Below are 13,192 nucleotides of genomic sequence, written 5' to 3' on the forward strand. Positions count from 1 at the left end.
AGACATAATTTTGCCTACATTCCATAAAACAAAATATAAAACTGAAAGCTATATAAAAACAAGGATTCTATCTTAGAAAAAAAAATTCAATAACAAATTAAAAATAAAAAAAGTTGTAAAATAGATTCAAAATTAGAAACTAACGTAGTCAAAATAGCCAAATAATTAATAAAATAAAACATGACTGAAATTTTTTGGATAATTTGTTTCAGTGAAAATAAAAATAATTTGTTATTAGTGATCATATAAAAATATCAGAACTAATTGTAATTTCACAAGCCTAAATAATTATTAGTACTAAATGTCCCCTCCAAGAATAATTTGTTTTCATAAGTTAAAAATATTTTATTTCTATACTTTCAGTTTTACTGAATTTTACTTACGTTGCAGTAATTATTATTAGATCTTGTACTGGTATGCAAGATGTTAATAACAATATTTAAAACTGTATCATTCTTTATCATTCATATCCTCGTTAAACTTCAGCATCTAAAGAATATTTCTAAAATATTTAAAGTTTCCAATGTAGCACAAATATAAAAAATAAACAGCCTTTTAATGTCAAATATCTTTATAACCAATTTTGTTAAGTAACAGAAAATAATAAAGAGAAAGTAACAAGCTAAGTTAAAAGTCATTTGTTTGTTTCATTAAACAAATTCAGTTCTTGAGCAGCAATAATAAAATCTTCAATTTTGGGTTTGCCTTGTGTTAATTTATAATCACCTTTTTTCAAAATATATTTTGACAAGTCTTCTTTTGGCTCATCTAAACAAAGTACATCTTGCAAGAATACTTTTTCAGTGATGGTCTGGAAAAGAAACAATCAATAGTAATTATAATAATACATCAACCATAGTTGTTTTCTGACAGTATATTTTGGCCTTCACAATAAGCTGTAATATTAGAGTAATACTATTTAAATTAAATTAAAAATTTTAATTTGAATTCAAATCAAATACAATTTTGTTTGAATCAAAGTAAGCTTCTTAATACATGGTAAAATCTGCCTTTTTTGTGTGTTTCAACATTTTGTCAAACCCATTTAAATATTTTTAATTGAGAAGATTATTTTTAAATTTCCCAGATACATAATCAAATAAATAATATACTGTTTAGCCTGTTTTATTTCTAAAAAAAAAGAATGGTGTATTTTAAAAATATTTCTTGTTTAAGAATAAAGAAAAAACTGTATTTTAATTTTTAACCACAAATTGGATGTATTGTTGTTATTTCAATAAAAGATAGTAACAAGACAAAATAAAATAAAATTTAAAAAAAAAACTGTTCAAATAGTTTAAGTTTTAAAAACAAACTATGGCTATACAATTTTAAACTAAAAAATATTAGCAATAATATAAAAATATTAGAGTAATACTAAACTAAACTCAAATTCATAATTAAATAAAAAGCAGTAACTACAATAAAATTGGAAAAAAGTTATAGCATTTTATTTAATATTTAAAACTAGGTACAGTGACCAAAAAACCCCTCGACCACCCAGAATAACTTTTGATCTAATAATCTGATCTTGATGTTCTAGGACTCAATCTTAATGACTCCAGGGGGTGACCTCAAATGTGCTAATTAAGAAGTGAAGACAATATTTTAAGCTACGAAATCAAACACAAAAACTTACTTTCTCTGAATAAACATACTTTTTTTCAACGGATTCGTATTTCTGACCTCTAAAATATAAAGGGTAGCTACATTCTGGGAAACATGGTCCCAAAAGTTTGGTCAGGAGAGCACTCCAAAGTTAGGACCCCATAATGTTAATTTTACTTTTTGCATATTTTGCTATATCTCGAGAACTCTTTAACTGAATTGAAATTTTTTGCGTTTGATTTCGTACTTAAAATAGCGTTGGCATTTATTAATTAGAATATTTGAGGTCACCCCTTCAAACCATTAAGATTGAGATCAAGAAGATCCAATCACTAGATCAAAATTTATTTAGGGTGGTCTGTTTTGGTTTTTATTGTGCACTGCGCAATAATATTTTTTTTTTGGATAAATTAGCATGCAAACATGTAAAACTTAATCAGTAGCATTTTAGTTTATTTCTCTACTTCTTTTTCTTCTTACTTCCCACTTAATGTCTTAGTTATAAACAAAAAGCTTACATCAGGTATTAAACATTCTAACTCTTCTTGATCATTTAAAATCTTATTTTCAGGATCTAACAAATTTTTAGCCTGTATATTTCCCTCATCCAATTGCATTGTTAGAGTATCAATATCTTCAGTACTTTTTAAACATTTAAGAATGGTGAGAAGTTCCTTACGTGGCAGCAGATCCCCTATTATAAACATTAGAGAATAAAAACAAATAAATATTAAATAAAACACATATATAATGTGACTCAAAACAAATTAAAGTTCTTTTATCAAATTAGCATCAAAGAGCTAATACAAACTAAGCTATAAATGGACGAGAAATGAAAACTTTTAAGCTTACTGTTCATATAAGAAAACAATATTATAGTTTTGTTTTCATTACGCAGATTATATAATAAATTAGAGCATATTTTAGTTATACTCATACTTAATAATTTGAATAGAAAAGGGGTCTTTAAAAGGAACTATAGAAAAACAGAACCAAAAAGATATTGTTTTTAGCCATTGAAAAATGACTGCTAGAACAGGTTTTATGTAGGTCTATGAGGATATCCATTTATTATGTCACTGCTTTGTCTTCAAACACCCAAATTTACAATTATATATAGAGAAATTTTAGATATTTTTCCAAGATCACCACTTTTATAGTCCTTATTTCCTCCTTTTATAGTCCGTTATTTTTAATGATATTGCCCATCCATTCAACTAAAAATTTTGTTTTAACACAGGAAAACTATCACCATTTTAACAAACATAATTTTTTTGTGATTTTCTTAACCTTTTCTTTGGTTTTAATGTTTTTATGAGTTCATGGAAGAATAAAGAACCTAAAACTGATGCGATTCTAAACAGTAAAATTTAAAATGTAAATTAAACATCCCATATTTTTAAAACTTTCAGATAGAGTACCACATGTCATACAAAGCTAGACTAAAACAAAATAGTGTCTGATGAGCGAGCAAAGCGAGCTGAAGTTGCAAAGAAATGCAGTTATGGGAAGTCTGCGTGTGTGGGGAGACAGCGTTTTGCAAAAAATAAAATCTAGGAAACAAAAACTAGTATCAGAAAAAATGGAACTTTTTATACCTATTCAAACACAGTATAGTAAATAGCTCTGTAATTTAAAGATTTTTTTCAGTATAATAACATAAAAAGCGTGTAAAATGCAGTTTGTAGCATTTTTTTTTTTTTGTACCAGACATTTCATGTTTTGACCTCATACTTCAACTAGGCCCAACTTTTTCAATTTCAATATTCAGCTTTTCCTTACTACTTAACATTTGCAATTACAACTGGATTGATTCAGTATTTCTCTTAATTTTGCGTCTAATGATACTTTTTTTGTACTAAAATGGATGCATTTAATGTCGTAAATCATTATAATAAAAAATATTGCCTTTCATTAAAATAAATTTTGGTTACAGAATTAAATAAATTTTATTTACAAAATTTACTTTGTAGCTGAATTTTAATACCTCGGGTCTAAGGAAGAAATATATAAAACAATTTATTTAACAAGATGTAAGAAGTTTACATCAAACAGCTCACCTCGAAATTCCAAAATACGAAGAAAACTAGATCTGGCAAGTTTTTCAGGATTTTCTTCAGCAGATAAAACTTCTTTAAAAGACTGTTTAATCTTTTCTCGATTTAGTGGCTCATCAGGTCGATAATTTACATACACTGCAGGAGAAATTAACTTTTTTTAATAATTGAAGAAAAAGGAACAAATACACAGTCAAAGGTCATATATAGAAGCTTATGTCAAGGGTGGCATAAGCAGTGAAACTAAAATTCTTCCCAGATTTTCTAAGTTACACCTTTCTAACACAAATTATCACTTAAAGCTTATGAAGAAATTAATATAAGACAGTCAATTAAAAAACACAAGATTGATTTAATTGCAAATCGCACATAAGAGCTTCAAAGGTGGCAAAAGAGGTGAAACTAAAATCCTTAACAAATTACATTTGCATTGTTACATTTTTCTGTCACAACTCTCACTTTTAGTTGAAGTATAGATAGGTATTTATGTAATTTATATTTGTAATTCAATAAAAAAATTATACATATACAGGATCAACTAAAAAAATGGAAAGAGACAGAAATGCTATTTTTGTTACATTCTGCAAAGAAAACCAATTAATTTGTTAATAAATTTTATGATTAGTTACAATTACAATGCACATGAACAAACAGCACCATAACTGGAAATTTGTAAAAACATCAGATCATGCCAATTGTATCTATTTATTCTGTCCTCCTACTGTACTAGGTTGTGGTAAATGATGGTTCATTTGAAAACATTTTTAAAAAATTTCTCAACAATTTTGATAAAATTTTTAACTAATTTTGAAACTTGGCGGGATATAAATCAAATGGTATCTTTAACAGAATATAGCTAATGATAAATTTTTGTTTTCTTCTGTTGTCCTTTAATTGTTTTTTTTTTAAATCATTGGTCATTTTTGGGATACCCAATATATTCTTTTAAATTGAAATCAATAAAAAATATCTTTAGAAAGTTGTAAGTTAAATCAAGTACTAATATTAATTTTTTTAATTAAAATTTCCTTTTCCAGTAGAGACAAAGCACAGATAAGACAAATATTACACACAGGATAAATACAGAGAAGAATTGGTGTTTTCCTCTTTTTTTTTCCTCTTTATGCAACACAAAAGCAGGTTAGCTTCAATTTAAAAATAAATAAAAAATTCCTTGTTATCTGGATTCCCTGTTATCTGGATTGGGTTCAAAACTGCAAAGCTATGGCGTTGAAGCATCAAAAGCTGCATATCCAGATTATGAATTACATGATACTTATGATAAAATAGAATAAAAGAAGTAGTTCAAAATTTCAAATAATTGTAAAACATACATTTGACAATATCAAGGCAATTTAAAGTAGTTTTCTTTCCTTCATGCATATGTGAGTTTTCAAACTCAAGATCATTTAACATCAGCTGTAACTAAAACATGAAGGTAAAGTCAGTAGAATTTAGATAAAAAATTAAATTTTACTTTAAAAAAAGTTGGAAAAAAATTTTCATTTTTACTATAAAAATATTAAATGGGAAAAAGTTTTTCAATCATTCTTTTTCACTATTTTATTTTAAAAAGAAAGACAAATGCAATCAATTTCGTTTTTTTTAAATCCTGGACGATACACACTTTAAAAGATAACTGAGTATAAAATCTTATTAATGACTTGATCAAGATTTCAATACATAAGAAAATGAATATCATAAAATTTAGGATAAAAAAATACAATAGAGAAGTAGGATATACTTAAATTCGTGCATGGGAATGTTACTTTTAAAAAGTAGGGAAGAGATTAATGAAAAGGAAATCAAGCAGTCAGATGTACATTACACAAAATTTTAAATAAAATGGATCATGCTGAATAACTTTGGTTCTAATGATCAGATCTACACTTCACTCAATGGTGAAAGAAGGTGACCTCAAATATCTTAATTAGTGCAGACGATATCTTAAGTTATGAAATCAGACAGAAAAACAGACTTTCTCTGAATGAGCATGCCTTTTTTTTTCTTGATGGATTCAAATTTCTGACCCTAAAAATATAGGGGATATGCGCATTCTAGGAATTATAGTCCCCATAGTTTGGTCAGGAGAACAATCCAAAGTTTGGACCCCTTAATATTAATTTAACTTTCTGCTTATTTCGTCATATCTCGAGAACTTTTTCAGCAAATTGAAAATGTTTTACCCACAATTATAAAATTCCTTTATCCAAAGATAATTTAATGCTAAGAAGAAATTTTAGTAAATATTTATTATTTTATTTAAAGATTGTCGAAAAAAATTTTAATTATAAGGTATACAATTTTTACATCATTTTAAAGTGAATAATATATATGGAAAAATACAAAATTCAAGCAATCAGTTGAATAATTCCTGAAAAAATCAAATCTTTAAAATTTGATTTTTCAGGAACTATTCAATTTGTTTTGCAAAAATTTCACCTGATTTAGCCTTTTAAACAATTACACAATGATAGAAAATTAGCTGAGTTCTCTTTTAAACAATTACACAATTATAGTATAAGCTATTAATTACCTAAGCATAGAAAATTTAGAAGAAAATTTCATTGCATTTAAAAAAAGTTTATAAAATGTTTTAGTTTCAGATCAAAAAATCCTATAGTATAATGATTAAAAAATTTTCCTACAAGTCTCTTAAAGCTTTGCATAATATTTTGTGAAAATAAAAAAATTTCTTTAGACTAAAAAAAATTAAAGTTAATTTTACTTACATCTTTTGGAGTCATAAAATACCCCATAACTGCCATAATGTACTCTAAGCAATTAATTGGTATTTCTCCTTTCAAAACAGGATCTTGACCTGCACCGAAATTTAGCAATTTCCTAAAATTTCATAAATAGAACGCAAACAATATTATAATTATAAAAAAGCAGAACATTACATTTAAATCATATATATATGTATGTATATATATATAATAAATTGTATCTATTTCTGCCCAATCTGGCATTTTGAATTAAATTTTGTTTTGCTCCTTAAAAATAAAAACAATTATACAAAATTGAGAAAACAAATCGAAAAAATTAACTTATTGTTAAAGTTTTTTGTAATTGAAATGCTTTCTTCACAAGGAAAAACTTTAACAAACAGAACTTAAAAGTTTGATATTCTTTAAAATATCGTATATTTTAGTGTATAAGTCATCTATTCAAACACTCAAAATTTTTATACTGAGAAATAGTAAATCAATATTACATTTGAATATAACACAACGACAATCGAAAATTTATGCTGTAATCCAGTGTATAAAAAAGTGGTTCTCAAATGCGCAATTCGAGTTTCTCATTTTACAATAATATTGCATTAAAAATATCGATGTAATGCCATGATAGGCATGACATATTTCTTAGCTCTTAAAATTTCCTTATTTTCTTAAATTTATTTTTTTAATCATTCTTAATCGAATTTTAATTAAATTAAACCAATTACTTAATTTTTATTACATTTTATAAAAAGCTCATATAAATATTTCATTCCTTTCTTAACAATCAATGTAACAACTAACTTTTTAATTTCAATTGAAATGTAAAACTCTCTAATTCGCTGTCGCGACTAAATTGAAAATGAAATCTAATTATAACTCTTCATTCTTTACTTCTTACCACAAAAATGCTTCAGTTGTAAAAATGTTATACTAATTCTCACAGTCTCTTTGATGATTAGCTTTCGCAAAATTATTTTCAAATTTAATATAGAGTAAAGGGGGTTGGCTTTATTTTTGGCTATATTATCTTTCGATAAATCCACAACCATGAATCTCTTCCCATGCTCCTAACTGTCCATTGGGAACAATTCACTTACTTTTAGTTTTTTTATTCTTGGCGTAAGGACTGGGGTCTTAGAAGCAGAGTCAAAGCGTTAATTAACTTTATTAGTCAAAGCGTTAATTAACGTTTTTTTTTTTTTTTTTTTTTTTTTTTTTTGCTTGATGAGAGAAAAAGAATGATTCTCTTAATCCCCTTAAGGGACTTCCTTTGTTTTATAATTTTGGAATGCGGCCATGTTCATTATAATAAAATTCACATAATAAATCAATTTTTCCTTAGCAACTTTATTTATTTTCCTGGGATAAATATCCCTTCTTCATAACAAAATTAGAATGTATCTCACATGGCCAAAAATTATACTTAAATTCTACAAAGAAACTACATCCACTATACAGTAAAGAATTAGGACTAAACTTTTATGAAAATTGGTATATTGTATCGGTACACAGCCATGTAAAAGTTCAAAAGAATAATCGAAAAAGCCATCAAATCACCACCTAGAGTTACTAGGATAACCGAGCGAATTAAGCATGTGAAAAGTGAAATCTTAAATGTGCAATCTGAAATTTTGAAGTTGTAATATCATACTAAAATATTGGAATTTTAATAACTTGATTCTATTTTATGGCAGCCAAATGACGAAAAAAATTATAAGCCCCTCTCATAGATGACCTCATACCATCTAACCTCGATCAAAAACATACTAGCCTTATGATATATATGATAAATATTTTAAAATATAAGCTAAAAAATACTAGAAAAATAACCACTTTTAAGGCCAGCAATTTTTTAAAAGTATACAATATTGGAATAATTTTTTATACTATCAGTTTTATACTATTGTTTTTGGTACATTTGACAGTTGTTTTCTTTCTAATCGGAGTAAAAAAAGACTTACTTTAGCGTGTGTAGAAAAAAAAGAGGATAATGGTAAGGGAAGGAATAGACTTCATGACAATGAAATTTTGAGAAAGTTTCAAACTTTAAATTTTAGATTTGTGGAACTACATGTAAATTTTATCGTAATATTTTGTGGTATATGTGTATTATTATATTATTTGATTCATGGAATTTCACAAATCAACAGTCAAGATTTGAAGTATTCCACAAATTAGAGAGTAAATCACATGTCCTGTTTATAGTTTTTAGACCTGGGACACAATCATCTCTGCCTTGATTAGTGAGTCTCCAAATGTTCACAGATAGATATAGGAAAAAAATATTGTAAAAATTATTTATGCCGATTTGAATTTAGCAATGAATTTGGTTTGAAATTAATAGTAATATATCATATATTTCAAAAATAACTATAAAAAAATGATTAAGTATTCTAGAACTGGAGAAAAAAAATTAACTTACGTTTCCAACTCAAGTGCATATATACCATAAATAAGTTTATGTTTAACATCCTGCTGATTTTCAATGGATGGTAATACACTAAGAAAGGCATCGATTCCCTGACCACCTGATTTCTGAGACTGAAGCACAGCTCTAGTATTAAAAGTCAAGTGATTAAAATAATTTAAAGCATTTGTTTTAAAAAGAGCAATTAATAAGTTTAAATTTGAGCAAAATTAAAAATTAATAAAAATTGAGATAAAAGTAAAAAACAAATCAGTTAATTTCAGTTTTAAATTATTGGTGAACGTTCCAAAAAAAATCAAGCCCAAAACCTCTTGATAGTTACAAGAACTAACAATGTCAGTGATTCGTTAAAGAAAATTCAATTAACTTAAAGTGGTCTTAATTTATTTGATTAAAAATAGCAATCTAAGACTAACAATATAGAAATAGACATATGCTCATCCATCAAATAAGTGACATGTCTTAAATATAAATTTACACTATGTTTTACTTTTTTTGAATACTCATCACATCACAAGTAGCTGTTCCTTTATTAATCACAAAATATTTACACAACATGCCATTTTATTAAAAAAAAAATTTATAAGTTATATGTATAAAAAAATTAGAATAAAAGAAATTTAAAATCAACTAAATATTTTTAGAATAACAAAATGTTAAATTTTAAAAAATTATTCTAAATAAATCAAATAAAAATGGTTTTTAACAGTAGTTATTGCTTGATGAATGCTACTCATAGGAATGTGCATGCAAATATTTCCAAAGTCAATTTGAAAATTATTGTACAGTAGGGAACCGATTATCCGGAACGATCAGGACCATTGCTATTCCGGATAACTGATTTTTCCGGTTTTCTGAATCGCTACAAAAAGCTGTTTTTCTTACAGTTAAAACCCAACTAAAAAAAAATTGAAAATAATCTTAAAAAGAAGAAAAAACGATGAAGTAATACACTAATGATTATTTCCAAAATGATGGTAAGGTAAACATCTTTCTTTCAAAATAGAAAGAAAAATCCGATGAGGAAAAAAAAAATTTTTTTGCTGAAAATGGCGGGAAAATTTATTGAATTTCGTTCCGGTTTTTTGGTTTTCTGATTTCCAGATAACGGGTTCTGTACTGTAATTTAACTGTTATTTTCATGAAAGTTATGTGTTATTTTCTTCCTCACTTCATATATTGTTGAGCCCAATTTCAAATAGATTTACGACTTTTATACTCATATGGGAATTACATGAAAACATTTCTAGTATACCAAAATTCAAAAATTGTCCTGAAAGTCAAAATTTTTTTATAAATATAAAAACAATCCAGAGTCTTTTAAAGTCTGATAATTGTGCAATAACAAGCAATTTTTGGAATTAAAAGACAAACAAATACAATTTTAAACATTATTTTAGATATTGAATAGAAAATTTCAAAGAGCCTTCAAAGAAAAATCTTATCTGTGACATTAAAAGTACCAAAATCAAGTGGCGTTATAAACTAAATCTGACTTGGAGAAGAGATCAAACATAACTAAAGAATCCTGGTACTAATGTTTATCTGAGAAGATAAATTTCTAAAGGTGTATACTCCCGTGTAGTAAATGGTGACTGATGCACGTTAAATCTGTCAAGTCGCAAAGTCCTCCATGTTCCCATAACAAATCAATACCTCTGGGGGTTCTGGGGGATCCAGGAGTTCCTTTGTCTTTTGGATTCATTCAAAATTACAAGACTATGGAGTTGTACATTAGTAGTCGTAAACCCAAAATTGGGTTGGCTATTCAACGACGGATAAAATGAAATAAAGGTGTATACTATGGGAAACACTTCATTTAAAAATTAATAACCTATAAAAAAAAGTTCAAAATTGTAACGCATTAAGTATGGACTTGGAAACAACTATAAAAGAGATTAAATATTTATTTGGATAGAAAATATATATATATTAAATTTAGTGAGTTAAGAAGTAACTACACACAAACTGATGAATCTTGCTCATATTTAAATTTACATTTTCATTTAAGTAGCTTCAAAACTTTCCCAATTTCAGCAAAAATTCATACCAGTAAAAAAGTGTCTAAAGTCTAAAAGATTGTAATTGAACATGTTTTATAAACAAATATACTTTTTCTGCTAAGAAGTTAAGTATTAAAGTAAATTTTCATTAAATAAGGATTAAATAAGATACAAACTTAAAATAAAGTCATACCTTTAGGTTAAGACAATCTCTATGACATATACATGTACCTGAGGTGTATTATACTTAAAATTAAATATTAGATAATAGTGCAAAAAATGCATACCCAAAGTTAATTTCATACATAAAGATCCAAGAATCTTCTACACCAGCAGTAAATAAAAATGTTTGATCATAATTTGTTAATGCTGTACTTATCTGAAATATAAAAATTTTGTAAAATCCTTTATGTGAATTTATTGGTCTCTGATAAGCTAAAAAGACCTAATTTAATGTCAGAACTAATTTAAACTCGAGAAATCAGAATTTTACAATAGGATGAATTTTTCCTATGCCCATATTAGATATTCAAAATGTCTACATAACTTAAGAAATTAAAAATATGGCAAAAAAAGATTTTACATACACATTATAATTTATTTTGAAAGAATTCAAATAAATTAGCAATAATTTTTTAAAATATAAGTTTTTTAATATACAGGCTTAAACCTAGTATACGATATATGGTGGAATTTACATCATTGACGATGTTTGGGAGGGCAAGTTTGCAATCTGTAGTTGTACATTTGGCAAGGTTCAGTTGGTTACTGCCTTTCAGGCATACTTTTTTTCATGATAGGTTTCTGTTGTTGCCATTTGCAGATTACGATTTTCTATGTTTTTGCCTAGACCAATTCTTGGCGGAAATAGTAAAAATGACATTCCATCATCGTCAACAGTTTGGCAACATGCATAAACGTGTCAGTTTGGCTTTTACAACATCTTTCAAAATCATGCTAAGCATGTAAAGTATCCTAGGATTTTACCCTAATATATATTAATTATACAGGTAAAGGACAAAATAATAGGAACACCTGTGAAAGAATGAAGTCGTTCTCGACCGTCCAATAAGCGTCAGGCACGTGTCGCAAGAATGGGCCACCTAGTGGTGATGAAAGGCAAGGTATCTGTCTAGCTTTTGGCATTGTGAGATTTGCATGAGAAAAATCTGTTTCTAGCAAAACGAGATTATGTCCGACCTCTCTGACCTTAAAAGAGGCAGGATAATCGGAGCTCGTCTGGCTGGAGCGTCCATGTCCAGAACAGCGAACCTTGTAGGTGTTTCAAGGACCACTGTATCAAGGACTCTGTCAGCATACACAAAGTTGGGTAAGGTGTCTTCGGCGAGGCACAACAGCGGCAGGAAGTCAAAGTTGCCAGACCGTGATAGACGGGTGATGAAGAGGACAGTCGCTCGAAAACGCAAGACTACACTGCCAGTGATAACATCCGAGATTAATACTCACCTTCAGAACCCTGTATCCAAGAAAACTATTCAACGGGAGTTGCATGCTGCTAACATTCATGGTAGAGTAGCTATTCCAAAACCGTTAGTTTCAGCGAGGAATGCTTTGAAGAGACTACAGTGGTGCCTAGACCACCTAAAATGGACACAAGTGCAATGGGAACAAGTCATCTGGTCTGATGAATCCTCTTTTACACTATTCCAGACCACCCGACGTGTGTTCGTGTGGCAAACGCCAGCAGAAGCATTTCATGTTGACTGCCTGGTTCCATCCGTGAAACATGGAGGTGGTTCTGTGATGGTGTGGGGCGCTATATCTACCCGTGGATTGGGGCCTCTCATTGTCTTGAGGGGATGGTCAAAGGGGACCATTATCGAAGCATTCTTGCAGATCATCTTCACCCTATGCTTCATACTCTCTTTCCGGGAGAACGTCCTGTGTTCCAAGATGACAACGCCCCTGTTCACACGTCTCACTGTGTTCAAACATGGTTAAATGAGCATAATAATGAAGTGGACCATCTAACGTGGTGTCCTCAGTCCCCTGATCTCAATATCATTGAGCCTTTGTGGGGTTTTTTGGAGAAAAAAGTCCGCGCTCCACGCACACTCTCTGAACTCGAGACAGCTCTGCAAGAGGAATGGCTGCAAATTCCAATGAACTTTGTTCAAGACCTTTATTTGTCAATCCCACGTCGAATGCAAGCTGTCATTCAGGCCAAAGGTGGCCCAACTCCTTATTAATAAAATATTCTCATTTTTCACAGGTGTTCCTATTATTTTGTCTTATACCTGTATATTGTGTTTAAAGTAAAATTTTGATTTTATGCAACACTGTCTATCTTTATTTCATGAATTTCTCATTCTCAGCAATCACCAGGAGTTTTTGAAACGTTTAAACTTG

General features: G+C 28.4%; 1 protein-coding gene across 7 annotated transcripts in view; it reads right to left on the reverse strand.

The window, feature by feature from the left end:
* Nucleotides 1-537: 537 nt before the first annotated feature.
* Nucleotides 538-13,192, reverse strand: part of LOC107448524 (cilia- and flagella-associated protein 251) — a 42,750-nt gene continuing 30,095 nt past the window's right edge. For 2 of the 7 annotated variants that reach the window (XM_043057030.3, XM_043056905.3), the window contains 7 exons: nucleotides 11,110-11,201; nucleotides 8,814-8,945; nucleotides 6,398-6,509; nucleotides 5,000-5,090; nucleotides 3,669-3,803; nucleotides 2,127-2,302; nucleotides 538-811 (listed from right to left, as the gene is read on the reverse strand). In XM_043057030.3, coding sequence (XP_042912964.2) covers nucleotides 635-811; nucleotides 2,127-2,302; nucleotides 3,669-3,803; nucleotides 5,000-5,090; nucleotides 6,398-6,509; nucleotides 8,814-8,945; nucleotides 11,110-11,201 — 915 coding nt within the window. In that variant the 3' untranslated portion in view covers nucleotides 538-634. Of the gene's footprint in view, nucleotides 812-2,126; nucleotides 2,303-3,668; nucleotides 3,804-4,999; nucleotides 5,091-6,397; nucleotides 6,510-8,813; nucleotides 8,946-11,109; nucleotides 11,202-13,192 lie in introns of those variants that run through there. The other 5 variants (XR_006227482.3, XM_087168043.1, XM_087168044.1 and 2 more) reach the window with 5 other exon arrangements.

The sequence above is a fragment of the Parasteatoda tepidariorum genome, chromosome 7 (genome assembly GCF_982258835.1).
Source record: "Parasteatoda tepidariorum strain Cologne lab strain chromosome 7, Ptep-v5.0, whole genome shotgun sequence".
In the NCBI taxonomy this organism is placed as follows: domain Eukaryota; kingdom Metazoa; phylum Arthropoda; class Arachnida; order Araneae; family Theridiidae; genus Parasteatoda; species Parasteatoda tepidariorum.